This window comes from Procambarus clarkii, chromosome 27 (assembly GCF_040958095.1).
Source record: "Procambarus clarkii isolate CNS0578487 chromosome 27, FALCON_Pclarkii_2.0, whole genome shotgun sequence".
NCBI classification, from domain to species: Eukaryota; Metazoa; Arthropoda; class Malacostraca; order Decapoda; family Cambaridae; genus Procambarus; species Procambarus clarkii.
In genome coordinates this window covers 9,346,424-9,364,916 of record NC_091176.1, presented here as the reverse complement: position 1 = coordinate 9,364,916, position 18,493 = coordinate 9,346,424, and the positions used below count along the sequence as shown (strand labels likewise).

The 18,493-nt window shown below is 45.0% G+C and overlaps 1 protein-coding gene across 2 annotated transcripts; it reads right to left on the bottom strand.

The window, feature by feature from the left end:
- Positions 1-77: 77 nt before the first annotated feature.
- Positions 78-3,001, bottom strand: LOC123762674 (uncharacterized). Of its 2 annotated transcripts, none has more exons than XM_045749337.2 (4): positions 2,675-3,001; positions 1,490-1,616; positions 1,130-1,208; positions 78-992 (listed from the first exon to the last, which is right to left on the bottom strand). In XM_045749337.2, exons 2-4 carry the CDS (start codon positions 1,610-1,612, stop codon positions 241-243), a joined length of 954 nt encoding a protein of 317 aa, XP_045605293.1. In that variant the 5' UTR covers positions 1,613-1,616; positions 2,675-3,001; the 3' UTR covers positions 78-240. The 2 variants fall into 2 exon arrangements, with proteins under 2 accessions (XP_045605293.1, XP_045605292.1); XM_045749336.2 differs by lacking the exon at positions 2,675-3,001 and adding an exon at positions 2,112-2,149.
- Between the last annotated feature and the right edge of the window lie 15,492 nt (positions 3,002-18,493).

Here is an 18,493-nt window from a genome sequence, read left to right as displayed (position 1 = left end):
TCTTCAGCATAAAAGTACAGGATACCCACCTGGCTCCTTCAATTATAACCAATATTTTTTCGACAAGAATATATCAATTATTAAAAAGTTAAAAAAATTTATTCACATATACATTATAATATAACAAGTGGGTCCAAAATAAAAAATTAGGTATCACGCCTGGCACATTTAAAGGATTGATAAACCAAGAGTTTCTGCACCTCACTGTGCTGAGCGAGATCATCAGAACCTGTAGAGATCTTATGAGGGACCTTTGGCACTCAAGATTCTTTTCCCACTTAACACGGTGCTTTTAAAAGTGTTGCAAGGGGCGTCATTTTCTTCCTTAAACCATCCAGAGTGGACTGGCTTCTCTGGCGTCTCGTCTTCCACATCTTTAAACGCAAGTTTAATTTCACTCTTAAACTTTATCACACTATCGTCGTCCGTTAAGTCCTGCAGTTGGTCAGTGAGGTCGCTCTCGTAGTCGTCCAACGCTGCCATAATTGACGAAGAGTTATTAGAGCCGTCTCCGCCAGGATTGACGAGCGAGCACGAGGCCTGAGCAGATTTTAAATTTGCCTTCTCCAAAGGTCTCCCTCCAACTGGTAGCCGCTTCTCTACCTTCTTGGTATTGTCGAGTTTTGGCATTTTTTCCGAACGATTCCCACCAACCAGGATTTTTACACCTTTCTTTGCGATTGCTCCCTTCCCCAGCGGTGAGGACCTGACACGACCCGACCCCACGTCCTCGTCCGGAACCTGCAAGTGAACCCTATCATCGCTATCGTTGAACCCCAAGTTTGTGAACGCCCATGGTTCATTTTCGCAACCGAATTTCGAAGGAAAAGGCAGATTATCTTCATTTGTTTTTGTCACCTCACTCAATCTTCCGAAGCCAGGAGAGTACCTGGCTCTTGGCAAGAGCGCCGAGCACCTCAACGGAGTTCCGTGAAGAGGGAGATTCGACCGGGAATTATTTCGAACCAAAAATTCGTCAGTCTCGTGAAATCCTGTAAAATGGAAAAGGAAACATGAAAGAATTTACCGAAATTGGTAGCCCTGTGAAATTACACAATCATACTACCCATTGAAACTACTGAACTCTGACCTAATCATTTAAACGTAGAGAAATGAAGACAAGACGTACCCAGTGAAGTTGAGGGGAGGTAGGTTAAGGTGAGCACCTCTACGCTGCTACCTGTGGTCGAGCACACCGCCTGCTCTTCCTGCCAATGAAAAACCACTTTACAATTGCCCTTTTTATCCAATTTGTAGTAAAAAAAAAAAATGAATGCGATAAGAGGGTAGAAATAGCCTAAGCTATCCCTTTGAAATGTATTTCTTGTCTCAAACATACTTGAACTTTAATGCGATAAAATTTGTTAGTAAGAGGGAAAATTAAATTTAAGAAAGTGCATTCAAGGAAAATACAAAACTTAAACCATTAAATACCGAAATATACCTACTTAAATACCCAGGTCTATAAGGCAAGTTTATCCATCCTCACCTTGTTACCCCTGTTCCTGTAGAGGTCTAGGAAGAAGCAGATTAAGACGACGCCAAACACAGATAAGCAGAAAGACGTGATGCCCACCAATGGCCACAACACCGAAGCGACGATATAGGTCATTGTGCTGAGGGAACAAAGGTCATTGAAAGACGATATTGTACACTATCATGTACCATAGGTTACCATATACAGTAAAATGTGGTCCCCCATGATTAATTTAACATTAGAAGCTTCACCCACTCCCACCTAAGGGTAAAGGTATAGACATTGCAGAGCTTTCGCTTCCCATAACTCATTGTAAGCCTTACCCACTTTCTCCCTTTAAACACGGCCCGCCAGTCTGTTTGCAACCAGGTATCCGATTAGTGCTGGGTGAACAGCTAAGGACTAGCGAATAATCAAGCCGTCCCGACCAAGACTTTGATAAGTGCAGCTTTTCCACTGCCTGTGGAATGTTTATCACTGAAAGCTGGAGTCCAGCGCCATTTATCTTTGCCCCGCGGCGAAAGCTACACTACCCACCAACTCTTAATTCATTGGGTTGGAAACAAGCTGCCTGTGTCTATACGTTAGGCCGTTTATCGAGGGCTTCTTACGGGCTAATCATGCCCCTGCTCACCTTTTGGGTGGATTAATCTTCATCAGTTAATCATCAATCGAGGTGCTGCCAAGTTAAACTACCGACCCTCCTCACGATACAACCCCACACTAACTCCCGGGTGGTACCTGTTTACCACAAGACGATAGAAAAAGTGCCCAATGAGTTTTTTCCCGTGCGGAGAGACTCCCCCCTCCCCCCTAAATGGGGGATTGGACAGCTGGACAAGACACCCCTTTACACGGGGGGGCTGGAGAACGTGGGGTGGGGAGGGGTGGAGGAGTAATCAAGGACCACCCCACGAGGGCGGATGGAGACAGTGGGGACTGCAGTCTCACCAGTGGCCCCTGGTAAGGTAAGAGAATTACGAGAAAGCGTTACGCCAGTATGACTATAGGACTTCAGGATACGAGAACAAGGAGCTGGGATACGAGGATCGGGTGAGGGAACGGTGGCCAGCCACCTGGACCATCAGGGATCAACCAGATAACACCCACGTAGAGCGTGGAACACACTAGGACCCCATAGACAACAACTTGGTCGCCACCCGATAGACATGGCGTTTATCGTATTTCGAGACTCACATGTTATATCTCTGTAGGACTGTATGGAACCAACGGAAAATATATGTGCACGAGGTGACCAGTCCAGACCAGATGTTCCTGTAGAATGTTGTTGTGAGCGTGGAGTTAACAGGACAGCGGTCAGATCACTCTGGGCACGACCACGACACGCACCTCGTTACCTCACTGTTAACTCTGAACGTTTACTTGTTCACTCATTACTCCGTGGCAGATTCAAGCGCAGATTGTGAACCATGTTTAGTCGTTTCAACTGCAAGACGTCTCCGAGACAAAGATAAGATTTAAACAAGTGCACGATAGTAGAATTTAATGAATGTGTAGAACCCTGTGGCTGGCAGAGCCGTCTTGTGCCAAACGTTTGGCGAACACATTGTTTGTACCCTTGAGTGTTGCGGTTTGTATTGGTTGGTGATTCATTATTTCGAGTAGCGGTCTTCAGTGAACCCGTTCGAGAATGCCTCGAGTTTTGGGTCAGTCCATTTGACGTGATCGTCATCTGTCTTGACTCAATCTATGGTAACGTGATATTTTACATTAAAAGCAATTAGGACATGTTGAGTTTATCGCAGGTGACACTTACGGCGGTATTACATCCTCTTCGGTTGAATACAACTACTGGCCAAATTGCTCATTATATTTTATGGTAGGTTTATTTTATGTAATGTTTTTCGAAACTGACAAGAAGGGTGGCACGGGTTTGAGGGTTATCTGTGCTTAACTCTTTTCCTCTGAATACCGTAATAAACAATGTGTTGAATTGTTCGGCCTAACTTATGTGGTTAGGTTCTGTTGCCCTTTATTGATATTTACAGTACGTGGATGAAGCAATTATAGAGGTGAAATTCGAGCAGACGACGTGAACGAAGCACTGCTCGAGGAAAATGCATGTCATTAGTTCCGAGTCGTGTGTAAGGTGTTTTTCATTCATAAACGGGGGGGGGGGGGGCTGGCTGCTGGATTAACAAGCATTTAGCTTTTGTTGATTAGGACGGGCTGTTGTAGATGAAAGCTGCCTGTACTCACAACTGAGAATGCTCGAACCTATTTTGACCAGTGCCTCGCTCTCGTCGTCTGTTCAAATCGCAACTCTGTGAACGCTTCACCCCACAGCCCCTAACCCGTCCTCAGACCAAGTCCATTCTATCCAGAGGTCGACCCCAAAGACACATTCATCAATTTTAACATTGTTTATTCACAACAGAACTTTTCTCAAATATAAATTAATTTTGTTAAATATTAGAATATTGTGCATATTTAGGAACTGGTTAGGTTAGGATAGGTGTTTAGGTTCTGTTGCCGATTATTTGTATTTGTAGGACGTGGGTGAGGCATTTACAGCAACCCGTCCTCGACTTGAGTCCATTACATCCAGCGGTCGACCCCATAGACGCAGTCATAAATAGTTACATTCTGTTCATTCAAAACAGGATTTTTTTCAAATTTAAATTAATATTATAATATATTAGTAAATTGTGTATATATAGGCATAGGATAGATTAGGTTAGGTGTTTAGGTTCTTTGGAGGACGGGCTGCAGCTACAGCCCGTACTCCAAACAAAAACCCAAAAGGAATTCCATGCACCCGCCAAACCCCCTGTTTATTAATTTAAAATGGTTTACACACGAATCACAACTGCTGGCGTTCGAACACTTCCGGAACAAGTGCTTCACTAACGAATTTTGTTTGATTGATGAAGATTAAGCCACCCAAGAGGTGGCACGGGCATGAATAGCCCGTAAGTGGTGGCCCTTTCGAGCCATTACCAGTATCAAAAGATGATACTGGAGATCTGTGGAGGCGCAACTGCACCCTGCGTGACGGGAGATGTCTCCCGGACCAAGTGGTGACCAAATGGTCGAATTTTGTTTGAATCACAACGCTATAAATACTTCACCCACGTACTACAAATACAAATAATCGCCAACAGAACCTAAACACCTAACCTAACCTAACCTATGCCTATATATGCACAATATGCTAATATTTTATAATATTAATTTATATTTGAGAACATTCTCGTTTTGAATGAACAGCATGTTAAAATTTACGAATGCGTCTGTGGGGTCGACCGCTGGATGTAATGGACTTGAGTCGAGGACGGGTTGCCAAATACAAACAATTGTCAACTGAACCTAATCCCCATACGTAGCCTCGGCCTAAAATGTACAACATGATATAAAGTATTATTGCCATATATTATATGAAAAGAAGACAAGTACCCGCGCTCATCACAACACAGCCTGTCGTCAGGGTCCCAGTGTGTAGGTACTCAGTTTGGTCTCTTCCAATCTTTGTCCCCCCGTTTGCCTTGATGAGCATTTCCAGTTGGATTTTAAAATTTACCAGAGTTTTGTCGTTTACGGCTTCAGAGGGTAGGCGGTTCCATGGGTTTATAACCCTGTGGGTGTAAAAGCATCACCTGTTCTCAGTCCTACATTGTGGCTTGTGGAGCTTGAAACCATTGTTCCTTATTTGTGTTACATCTGACCATTTGAAGAAATTGTCCGGATCAGCATCCTCCAAATTGTTCAGTATTTTAAAAGTATTAATGAGATCCGCTCTATCATGCCTGGTTTGCATTGTTAGTCCTGTGGCCCTCAAATGTTCCTGATACAAACGTTGACTTAGTTCTGGAATGGTTTTTGTTGGCCGGTGTTGCACTTTCTCCAGAGCAGCTATGTCCTTCTGAAGATGTACTCACCTAGTTGTGGTCTCCAAGCTTGGATACAGTATGGGGCGCACCAGAGATTTATACAATTGAATCACAATTTTCTTTACCTTAAAGTTAAAGGTACGCTAAATTATTCCAAGAATTTGGCTAGCTTCTTATTTTTATTTTTTTACTGCTGCTCCTACCTGTTGTGCAACTTTCAGTGAATTTTGTTAAAATACAGATGCTGATAATAATAAGTGCCCTCACTTATTATTAAGTGAGGGCACTTAATAATAAGGCTGGCTGGCACTTATCGGCCAGCCTTGCCCGAAACCTCTGTACATTCCCAATCATTGTGTGTGTGTGTTATGAGGTGGGAGCTCCTCGTCAAGCTTATCAAGTTATACAGGTGTTGATCATCTTACCTCTGGTATCTGTACTCACCTAGTTGTGCTTGCGGGGGGTTGAGCTTTGGCTCTTTAGTCCCGCCTCTCAACCGTCAATTTACTGGTGTACAAATTCATGACTTTCTCGAGCTCTATCATATCTACATTTGAAACTGTATATGGAGTCAGCCTCCACCACATCACTTCCTAGTGCATTCCATCTGTTAACTACTCTGACACTGAAAGAGTTCTTTCTAACGTCTCTGTGGCTCATTTGGGTACTCAGCTTCCACCTGTGTCCCCTTGTGTGTGTACCACCCGTGTTAAATCATCCATCTTTGTTTACCTGTCAATTCCCCCTGAGAATTTGTATATTATACTCCCCACACCCGCGCCGGGGGAGGCCTCCAGTTATAGTGGACTCTGGTAATGTTTGTACTGATTACAGATGGCATATTTTAGATTCTTGGCTTGGATTTTTACTTCCTTTTTCAATTACAAGTATATTATTTTCTAACGTTAGCGCTGTTGTAATATTTGCAACTCGTTTTCTACACAATAGCTTCAAAGAAAACGATAAAGCTGTTGTATCAAAAGGGGTAACAATTTTGTCGCAACCATTGCTGCGTGTTGGTAATCCGCTCCGAGGAACAAGAAATCTTTTCGGTATATAAGGGTGTCCCTAGACAAGAGAGAGACTGTCCTAGTAGCCACCCATCTAGGAACTTGTCAGTCCCAACTGTGCTTAACTTCACTGACTGAGAGACGGACATATGATCCACACTCTACATTTATTTATTTATTTATTTATTTATTTATTTATATACAAGAACAATGGTTGTGACAGTACACATGTTGGTGATTTAGTACATTCTTGCAAACTCACAAGCACGCACTGCGCTTCGGGCAGGTCCTAAAGGTAACAAAAAAATTGCAATGAATTTATATTTAGGTTAAATTAAGTAGTCAATTCTGAATAAAATAAATGTAATGACAGGTTTATGATAACGGAAATTGAATTCATATAATGACCAGACCACACACTAGAATGTGAAGGGACGACGACGTTTCGGTCCGTCCTGGATCATTCTCAAGTCGATTGTGACTACTTGTAACTACTTGTGACTACTTGTAACTACTTGTAGTTGTGATTGTAACTACTATATCAATATCAATATAAAGTGGCGATAAAAGAAATTATATTGGTGTAGTTGGATTTGAGTATAGTAAAGTAGCGGGTGAGTTAGCAGGAAGGGGTGTTCACTGAGGTGATGAAACTGTAGGTACTTCAGTATTCTACTTTTGAATAAAGAATAGATTGAATAGTTTTTTACTTCATTAGGAAGGGAGTTCCATATACTTGGTTCTTTTATTTGCATGTCGTGTTTGTGTAGAGTTAGTCCGACTCTGGGAATATCAGCGAGATTAAGTTCTGGTGTGATGTTCATGGGATATATTACATCCATTTAGGAAGAGTTTCGGTACAGGATTAGAATTGAGGATTTGGTAAATGTAAATAATACGAGAGAATAAATGGAGTGTATGTTTATCACGTTCAGGATTTGAACAGAGGGGCTGTGTACGTGTTGTTTTTCTGCGGGATGATGGGCTTGAGGTAATTTGCAATGGTTGAACTCCATGCACAGATCCTGTAAGTTAGATAGAGATAGATTAGTGAGTAGTATAGTGTGAAAAGAACAGAGTGTGGGGAGGGGGGGAAGAGAGGGACATAATACCTGATTTTAAAGAGTATACCAAGATTTTTAGATACTTTTTCTTGGCCATGTGAGTGTTGATTTGTCTTTGTATAAGCCAAGCAACTTCCCTTCAGTTCTGCTATTAAAGTTTGCATGGTCTGTCTGAAGCTGTATTGGGTTCAATGACTTGCTACCAAATAGTAGGTCTTTTCTAAGTTTGCCGTGAGCTTGTTGGTTGACACCCATAAGTCGACTAATTTTAACTCGTTATTTACATTATATTAATAGATTCGTCTGATTTGATATAAATATATAATAAATTCTGGGGCACCCTTTATATTTGGATAATTCTTTTTGTTGGGGACATGATCCCTGTGTATATATTACTTTAGACTGGTATCGAGGTTTCCCAAGGCAGAACTACTGACATTTCCCCAGGAAGCATCCCACAATAGTTGCTTAACTCCCGGGTACCTATTTACCGCTAGGTGTCAGAGGGATTATGAGAAAGGGAAAATGACCAACCATTTCTGTCTCGCCTATGAATCGAACCTGGGATCCTCGATTGTGAGTTGACGACGAAGCCGTATATTAGACTCACTTATATGCTGTATATAAAGAGAATGACAGCGGGCGATGATAGTGCGAGACTCGATGCTCTAAAAGGATGTAATTCTATGTAATACGTGTAGTGTTTGGGACACATACGGTCACATACACAAGCGAACACACACACACACACACACACACACACACACACACACACACACACACACACACACACACACACACACACACACACACACACACACACACACACCTGAATGATGAGGCTTTTAGGGCGCTTTACACTGCCTACGTGAGGCCAGTCTTAGAGTATGCCGCGCCATCATGGAGCCCCCACCTGAAGAAACACATAAAGAAACTGGAGAAGGTTCAGAGGTTTGCGACGAGGCTTGTCCCAGAGTTACGAGGGATGGGATATGAAGAGCGTCTGAAGGAACTGAACCTTACGACACTAGAGAAAAGAAGGGAGAGAGGAGATATGATAGGGACATATAAAATACTCAGGGGAATTGACAAAGTGGAAATAGATGAAATATTCACACGTAATAATAACAGAACGAGGGGACATGGGTGGAAACTGGAAACTAAGATGAGTCACAGAGATGTTAGGAAGTTTTCTTTTAGCGTGAGAGTAGTGGAAAAATGGAATGCATTTGGGGAACAGGTTGTGGAAGCAAATACTATTCATACTTTTAAAACTAGGTATGATAGGGAAATGTGACAGGAGTCATTGCTGTAAACAACCGATAGCTGGAAAGGCGGGATCCAAGAGTCAATGCTCGATCCTGCAAGCACAAATAGGTGAGTACAAATAGGTGAGTACACACACACACACCTGACATACCACATATGTCAGGCCAATCCTGGAGTATGCAGCCCCAGCATGGAGTCCATATCTAGTCAAGGATAAGACCAAACTGGAAAAGGTTCAAAGGTTTGCCACCAGACTAGTACCCGAGCTGAGAGGTATGAGCTACGAGGAGAGACTACGGGAATTAAACCTCACTTCGCTGGAAGACAGAAAAGTTAGGGGGGATATGATCACCACATTCCAGATTCTCAAGGGAATTAATAGGGTAGATAAAGACAGGCTATTTAACAGAAGGGGCACACGCACAAGGGGACACAGGTGGAAACTGAGTGCCCAAATGAGCCACAGAGATATTAGAAAGAACTTTTTAAGTGTCAGAGTGGTTGACAAAGTGTAGATATGATAGACCCCAATAGGCTCAGGAACCTGTACACCAGTTGATTGACGGTTGAGAGGCGGGACCAAAGAGCCAGAGCTCAACCCCCACAAGCACAATTAGGCGAGTATAATTAGGTCAGTACACACGTACACGTACATCTGAGCTTTCTCTAAATTCGTCTTGTGTTTGATTAAATATAACCTTCTCGCTGGAGCTGTATATTCCAGGATTGGTCTGCCATACGTGGCGTATAAGGTTCTGTTTGATTTCTTGTGTATGGAAACATTCGGAACCTTGTGAACCATAATCAATGAGAGCTGCGCAAGTGTCAGATAATTATGTCGGCGATTGCCCTATTAATTGATGTTGCCCATTAATGTTCATTTAATGGATTGATAAGATTTCCCGGAATTTACCTGACAGCCACTATCTCTCTAGTGGCTTCGACAAGGACAGGAAGCCGGTGGTTTGTCAAAAATCCCCCTCCCCCCGCTCCCGATTTTCCCTGATGATTTTATCTAGCTGAATTTTGAAATTCAGCAGTATTTTGGCATTTACGGCTTCGGCGAGTAGGCGGTTCCAAACGTTTATAACCCAATGGGCGTAAAAAGCATCTCCTGTTTTCCGTCTTACAATGTGACTTGTTGAGCTTGAAGCCATTTCTCCTTGTTAGTGTTATGTCTGACCTTTTCAGGAAATGGTCTGGATCAATATCTCTCAAATTGTTCAGTATTTGAAAGGTCTGGACGAGATCAAGCAGCCAGCTGCCACGTCTTGCAGTGTTGCTAGCCCTGTGGCCCTCAACCTAGCTCTGATCACCATTATATTCAAAAGGAGATTTCCTGTGTGAACGAGGCTACAAAAGTACTATATTTTTGTTGAATGTTTTTATGGATATTTCACCAAGTAGTTTCCGTACTCACCTTCTGTACTACTACTACTACTACTACGAGGGGGTGAGATCGAGGTACTCTAGTGTTTAGAAGATCTAGAAACTAATGCAGTTGAGGGGGGAATTCGTTGAGGTTAAGAGCCTCGTACGTGTAGGAGGGGGTTGTTAACGGGGTACTGGGTGTGGTGTAACAAGACTGCAGAGCCAGGGGCAGTCCTGGAAGACATTACCAAGTTTCTACAAGAAACTTGGTAATGTCAGCATTTCCGTGGGCCCGTAGGGTAACTGATTCCACTGGGTACTGTGAGGGGGGCACAGGTGACTCTTGTGGGTTACGTGTACTCGGCTTGAGGATGTTCCTTGTGTGTAGTGAGGGAGGCAGGACCAGGTATGAGATCCTCACAGTACGATGAGGGGAGGCTTATTGTACCTTGTTTATCACCCACACGGCAGTTGGGTAATAAAGCGTTTCAGGCTGTGTTGGAAGTTAGTGGGAGCGAGTCACCAGTAGCTGTGAGTAATTACCTAAGTGCAGTTACAGGATGAGAGATATGCTTGTGGTGTCCCGTCTTCCCAGTACTCTTTGTGTGTATGTGTTTACTCACCTATTTTTGCTTGCGGGGGTTGAGCTCTGGCTCTTTGGTCCCGCCTCTCAACCGTCAATCAACAGGTGTACAGGTTCCTGAGCCTATTGGGCTCTATCATATCTACACTTGAAACTGTGTATGGAGTCACCCTCCACCACATCACTCCCTAATGCATTTCATTTGTCAACCACTCTGACACTAAAAAAGTTCTTTCTAATATCTCTGTGGCTCATTTGGGCACTCAGTTTCCACCTGTGTCCCCTAGTGCGTATGCCCCTTGTGTTAAATAGACTGTCTTTATCTACCCTATCAATTCCCTTGAGAATCTTGAATGTGGTGATCATGTCCCCCCTAACTCTTCTGTCTTCCAGCGAAGTGAGGTTTAATTCCCGTAGTCTCTCCTCGTAGCTCATACCTCTCAGCTCGGGTACTAGTCTGGTGGCAAACCTTTGAACCTTTTCCAGTTTGGTCTTATCCTTGACTAGATATGAACTCCATGCTGGGGCTGCATACTCCAGGATTGTCCTGATATATGTGGTATAGAAAGTTCTGAATGATTCCTTACACAAGTTTCTGAATGCCGTTCATATGTTGGCCAGCCTGGCATATGCCGCTGATGTTATCCTCTTGATATGGGCTGCAGGAGAGAGGTCTGGCGTGATATCAACCCCCAAGTCTTTTTCTTTCTCTGACTCTTGAAGTATTTCATCTCCCAGATGGTACCTTGTATCTGGCCTCCTGCTTCCTACACCTATCTTCATTACATTACATTTGATTGGGTTAAACTCTAACAACCATTTGTTTGACCATTCCTTCAGCTTCTCTAGGTGTGTGTGTGTGTGTGTGTGTGTGTGTGTGTGTGTGTGTGTGTGTGTGTGTGTGTGTGTGTGTGTGTGTGTGTGTGTGTGTGTGTGTGTACTCACCTAGTTGTACTCAACTAGTTGTGGTTGCGGGGATTGAGCTCTTTTGGCCCGCCTCTCAACAGTCAATCAACTGTTTTCTTTTTCTTTCTTTTTTGTGTGTGTGTACTCACCTAATACTCACCTAATTGTGCTGGCGGGGGTTGAGCTTTGTCTCTTTGGTCCCGCCTCTCAACTGTCAATCAACTGGTGTACAGATTCCTGAGCCTACTGGGTTCTATCATATCTACATTTGAAACTGTGTATGGAGTCAGCCTCCACCACATCACTTCCTAGTGCATTCCATTTATTAACTACTCTGGCACTGAAAAAATTCTTTCTAACGTCTTTGTGGCTCATCTGGGTACTAAGTTTCCACCTGTGTCCTCTTGTTCGTGTCCCACCCGTGCTGAAGAGTTTGTCTTTGTCCACCCTGTCAATTCCCCTGAGAATTTTGTAGGTGGTTATCATGCCTCCCCTTACTCTTCTGTTTTCCAGGGACGTGAGGTTCAGCGCCTTTAGCCTTTCCTCGTAGCTCATTCCTCTCAGTTCCGGGACGAGCCTGGTGGCATACCGCTGAATCTTCTCTAACTTTGTTTTGTGTTTAACTAGGCATGGACTCCAGGCTGGAGCTGCATATTTCAAGATTGGTCTGACTTAAGTGGTATACAGGGTTCTGAACGATTCCTTACACAACTTTCTAAAGGCAGTTCTTATGTTGGTCAGTCTAGCATATGCCGATGATGATATCCTTTTGATGTGGGCTTCTGGGGACAGGTTCGGTATGATATCAACCCCCAGATCTTTCTCTCTATTTGACTCTTGCAGGATTTCACCTCCCAGATGGTACCTTGTGTTCAGCCTCCTGCTCCTTTTGCCTAATTTCATTACCTTACACTTTCCTGATTAGAACTTTAGCAGCCATTTTCTAGACCATTCCTTCAGTTTGTCCAGGTCATCCTGTAGTCTCTGTCTATCTTTATCCGTCTTGATTCTTCTCATAATTTTTGCATCATCAGCAAACATTGAGAGGAACGAGTCTATTCCCTCCGGAAGATCGTTTACATATATTAGAAACAGGATGGGTCCAAGTACTGAGCCCTGTGGGACTCCGCTGGTGACATCTCGCCACTCTGATGTCTCCCCCCTTACCGTTACTCGCTGTTTCCCTTTGCTTAAGTACTCCCTTATCCACTGGAGCACCTTCCCTTTTACTCCTGCCTGTTGCTCCAACTTTTTTAACAGCCTTTTATGGGATACTGTGTCAAAGGCTTTCTGGCAGTCCAGGAAAATGTAGTCGGCCCACCCTTCTCTTTCCTGCCTAATTTTTGTTGCCTGGTTATAGAATTCTATTAAACCTGTGAGGCACGATTTACCATCTCTGAACCCATGTTGGTGGTGTGTTATAAAGTTATTTCCCTCCAGATGCTCTACGAGCCTTTTCCTCACGATCTTCTCCAGCACCTTGCATGGTATACAAGTTAGGAAAACTGGCCTGTAGTTCAGTGCCTTTTGCCTGTCACCCTTCTTGTATATTGGGACCACGTTAGCTGTCTTTAAACTTTCTGGTAAGACTCCTGTTTCCAGTGACCTGTTATACACCATAGAGAGTGGCACACTTAGTGCTTCTGCACCTTCCTTTAGTATCCATGGTGAGATTCTGTCAGGCCCAACAGCCTTTGTCACATCCAGCTCCAACAGACACCTTTTGACCTCATCACTGGTGAGGTCAAATTCCTCCAAGGTTGCTTGGTTTAGTGCAGGGGGCTTCTCCTTGTGTGTGTGTGTGTGTACTCACCTATTTGTACTCACCTATTTGTGCTTGCGGGGGTTGAGCTTTGGCTCTTTGGTCCCGCCTCTCAACTGTCAATCAACTGGTGTACAGATTCCCGAGCCTACTGGACTCTATCATATCTACATTTAAAACTGTGTATGGAGTCAGCCTCCACCACATCACTGCCTAATGCATTCCATCCGTTAACTACTCTGACACTGAAAATGTTCCTTCTAACGTCTCTGTGGCTCATGTGGGTACTCAGTTTCCACCTGTGTCCCCTTGTTCGCGTCCCACCAGTGTTGAATAGTTCATCCTTGTTTACCCGGTCGATTTCTCTGAGGATTTTGTAGGTTGTGATCATGTCTCCCCTTACTCTTCTGTCTTCCAGTGTCGTAAGGTGCATTTCCCGCAGCCTTTCCTCGCAACTCATGCCTCTTAGTTCTGGGACTAGTCTAGTGGCATACCTTTGGACTTTTCCAGCTTCGTCTTGTGCTTGACAAGGTACGGGCTCCATGCTGGGGCCGCATACTCCAGGATTGGTCTTACATATGTGGTGTACAAGATTCTGAAGTGTGAAGTCACTGAAGTCACACACACACACACAAGTGTGTGTGTGTGTGTGTGTGTGTGTGTGTGTGTGTGTGTGTGTGTGTGTGTGTGTGTGTGTGTGTGTGTGTGTGTGTGTGTGTTCGCGCGTGCGTATGTGCTCGCAAACATTAAACTTGTAAAACAGACTTAGATCCGTTCAGAGTATTAAGTCTCGGTCCATCACCTGTCGTCTTCAGCCTCAGACTCTGGCGCCTATCTGTGGCCTGGTGCCTACGCTCGATATTCGTTTACTATTCACTGCCCGAAATTAATTAACTTGAGGTCCACGTGCGCCTTTGAGCCTGCCTGTCAAGTGAAGCTTACTAAGCCTCGAGGCGGAGTAGCGGCGCTCACCTCCCGCGGACCCAAAGACACCCTTGATGATAAGAAAACAAGGCGCCTCAGATGGAGGTGAGGGTCAAAGAGGTTTACCAAGACCCCACAACATCCCCCTGACACGCTCGCAATACCTAGAGTCCTTAAAAAATATATCACATAGTGCTTGCTAAAACACAGTTGGTCTCGTGTATAGCTCTTTGTTCAACAGTGTTCAATACTCCCCTGGCTCGACAGTGTTCAATACTCCCATGACTCAACAGTGTTCAATACTCCCCTGGCTCAACAGTGTTCAATACTCCCCTGGCACAACAGTGCTCAATACTCCCCTGGCTCAACCGTGCTCAATACTCTCCTGGCTCAACAGTGTTCAATATTCCCCTGGCTCAACAGTGTTCAATACTCTTCTTGCTCAACAGTGTTCAATACTCTTCTTGCTCAACAGTGTTCAATACTCCCCTGGCTCAACAGTGTTCAATACTCCCCTGGCTCAACAGTGTTCAATACTCCCCTGGCTCGACAGTGTTCAATACTCCCCTGGCTCAACAGTGTTCAATACTCCCCTGGCTCAACAGTGTTCAATACTCCCCTGGCTCGACAGTGTTCAATACTTCCCTGGCTCAACAGTGTTCAATACTCCCCTGGCTCAACAGTGTTCAATACTCCCCTGGCTCGACAGTGTTCAATACTCCCCTGGCTCGACAGTGTTCAATACTCCCCTGGCTCGACAGTGTTCAATACTCCCCTGGCTCAACAGTGTTCAATACTCCCCTGGCTCAACAGTGTTCAATACTCCCCTGGCTCGACAGTGTTCAATACTCCCCTGGCTCAACAGTGTTCAATACTCCCCTGGCTCGACAGTGTTCAATACTCCCCTGGCTCAACAGTGTTCAATACTCCCCTGGCTCAACAGTGTTCAATACTCCCCTGGCTCAACAGTGCTCAATACTTCCCTGGCTCGACAGTGCTCAATACTCCCCTGGCTCAACAGTGTTCAATACTCCCCTGGCTCAACAGTGCTCAATACTCCCCTGGCTCAACAGTGCTCAATACTCCCCTGGCTCGACAGTGCTCAATACTCCCCTGGCTCAACAGTGTTCAATACTCCCCTGGCTCAACAGTGCTCAATACTCCCCTGGCTCAACAGTGTTCAATACTCCCCTGGTTCAACAGTGTTCAATACTCCCCTGGCTCAACAGTGCTCAATACTCCCCTGGCTCGACAGTGCTCAATACTCCCCTGGCTCGACAGTGTTCAATACTCCCCTGGCTCAACAGTGCTCAATACTCCCCTGGCTCAACAGTGCTCAATACTCCCCTGGCTCGACAGTGCTCAATTCTCCCCTGGCTCGACAGTGCTCAATACTCCCCTGGCTCAACAGTGCTCAATACTCCCCTGGCTCGACAGTGTTCAATACTCCCCTGGCTCGACAGTGTTCAATACTCCCCTGGCTCAACAGTGCTCAATACTCCCCTGGCTCAACAGTGCTCAATACTCCCCTGGCTCAACAGTGCTCAATACTCCCCTGGCTCGACAGTGCTCAATACTCCCCTGGCTCAACAGTGCTCAATACTCCCCTGGCTCAACAGTGCTCAATACTCCCCTGGCTCTACAGTGCTGGAGTCGCTCTGGAAACATTTCAGTTTAGGTCCAGATTTTTGCGGTTTGTCTGGAAGATAATCCTCTCGTGTTTATAACAAGTTTATTTAGATTATAACAATAATAAGTAACAATAAGAAGTCAACATTATAACATTATCTGATTGTTAACGAAGGTGAGTTTACGGGTGACATGATCATTACACCAGATAAAACTTTTTGAAACTTTCCTTATTAAGACTACTCAATAGCTCGGTCGATAGAGCTTCGGCCTTACATATGTGGGGGGTCCAAGGTTCGAGTCTCCTAGAGCCCAGGTGAAGGGAATTACATCAGATACATTAAGGTTCATCACTTGTTTTCATTCTTGTAGAATATGAAGGAATGTTTAGAGATTGTTTTTAGAATATTTCACCCTGGTGTTCCCTGTTACCTGCAGTGTGGTACAGATGGTTAAATTTTAAATTTTGCCCCGAGGGGCGAGTTTATTGGGCAGCGCCACTCATCCTGTGAGTGGACACACCGCCATAGTGACAGTATTGGGCAGCGCCACTCATCCTGTGAGTGGACACATGGCCATAGTGACAGTATTGGGCAGCGCCACTCATCCTGTGAGGGACACATGGCCATAGTGACAGTATTGGGCAGCGCCACTCATCCTGTGAGTGGATACACCGCCATAGTGACAGTATTGGGCAGCGCCACTCATCCTGTGAGTGGACACACCGCCATAGTGACAGTATTGGGCAGCGTCACTCATCCTGTGAGTGGACACACCGCCATAGTGACAGTATTGGGCAGTGTCACTCATTCTGTGAGTGGACACACTGCCATAGTGACAGTATTGGGCAGCGCCACTCATCCTGTGAGTGGACACACCGCCATAGTGACAGTATTGGGCAGCGCCACTCATCCTGTGAGTGGACACACCGCCATAGTGACAGTATTGGGCAGCGTCACTCATCCTGTGAGTGGACACACCGCCATTGCGGCATGTACAATACTCCCCAATAGGAAGAAAACCCGCTGGGTTGTTCATCCTGTCACTTATAATCAGACACAGCTGGGACTTGCTTAACTGTCTCAAGTGAACAGCTCCTCAAACAAGAAGATTAGCATCTGTCAACCCTTAAAATCTTACGTTATCTTTGAGTCGAGATATGAGCCACGCTCGTGTGTAGTAGCTTGACTCTCTTGATGGCACTGATATTGTTGCTGATGTAATTTTTCATGAATACGTTGCGGATGCTAATCAGAGTTGTGTCATGATTGTAAGTAATTACGTTACTTAAACTTAGTGGGTGTGTAAGTACACACCAACAACACATTTGGGGTGTTGTAGGTCGAACTACACACTAATATTATGTAGCGACGCAGGTCTGATTTTCCCCGTCTATATAATTGCACATAACTTTAATGTATTGACTTCCATAAGAAACTTTTTTGGAGCAGGGCGGTGGAATCAAACAGACTCCGCCCTGTTTCAACGATTTCCTCATGATATATCACGTGAGTGCGATTTCATTGTATTGACTTCCACTTTGTGTCACAAGCTGTTATTCCCTTGCAAGATGTTTGTGTCGTTGAAGTGATTGCTACTTGTGTTTTCATTGAACTACAGATGTTCAACGGATCGAGGTGCTGTGTAACAGGTGAACGGACCGTATGCTGTGCAACAGGTGTACGTAAGAGGGAGTTGTCGTACAAATGTGCGGACTACAGGAGTTCTTGTTCACCCAGTTGGTGAACAATTACATATCACCAGCTTCCGATGTATGTTATCAAAGTAACTTTCATCAGTTCTGTAGCACGCAAAGTATATTTATAGACTAACATTACAGAGATAACACATTGAAAAAGATGACAAAACATAATAGAATTACTGGTAAACTAATTCATCCCTCGTCCAATCAAGGCAATGACAGCAGTTAACGATTTTGTTCAGTGGACGAACGGTATGTTGAATGTTGAGGCTAGGAGTTAGGGGAGGTGTTAAGAGAGGTTAGGGGTTAGGGGGCATGGTAAGTGAGGCTAGGGATTAGGGGGCGTGGTAAGAGAGGTTAGGGGGCGTGGTAAGAGAGGTTAGGGGTTAGGGGGCGTGGTAAGAGAGGTTAGGGGTTAGGGGGCGTGGTAAGAGAGGTTAGGGGTTAAGGGGCGTGGTAAGAGAGGTTAGGGGTTAGGGGGCGTGGTAAGAGAGGTTAGGGGTTAGGGGGCATGGTAAGTGAGGCTAGGGGTTAGGGGGCGTGGTAAGAGAGGTTAGGGGTTAGGGGGCGTGGTAAGAGAGGTTAGGGGTTAGGGGGCGTGGTAAGAGAGGTTAGGGGTTAAGGGGCGTGGTAAGAGAGGTTAGGGGTTAGGGGGCGTGGTAAGAGAGGTTAGGGGGCGTGGTAAGAGAGGTTAGGGGGCGTGGTAAGAGAGGTTAGGGGGCGTGGTAAGAGAGGTTAGGGGTTAGGGGGCGTGGTAAGAGAGGTTAGGGGGCGTGGTAAGAGAGGTTAGGGGTTAGGGGGCGTGGTAAGAGAGGTTAGGGGTTAGGGGGCGTGGTAAGAGAGGTTAGGGGTTAGGGGGTCGTTGGTTCTAGCTGGTCGTTGGGTCTGGCTGGTCGTTGGGTCTGGCTGGTCATTGGGTCTAGCTGGTCGTTGGGTCTGACTGGT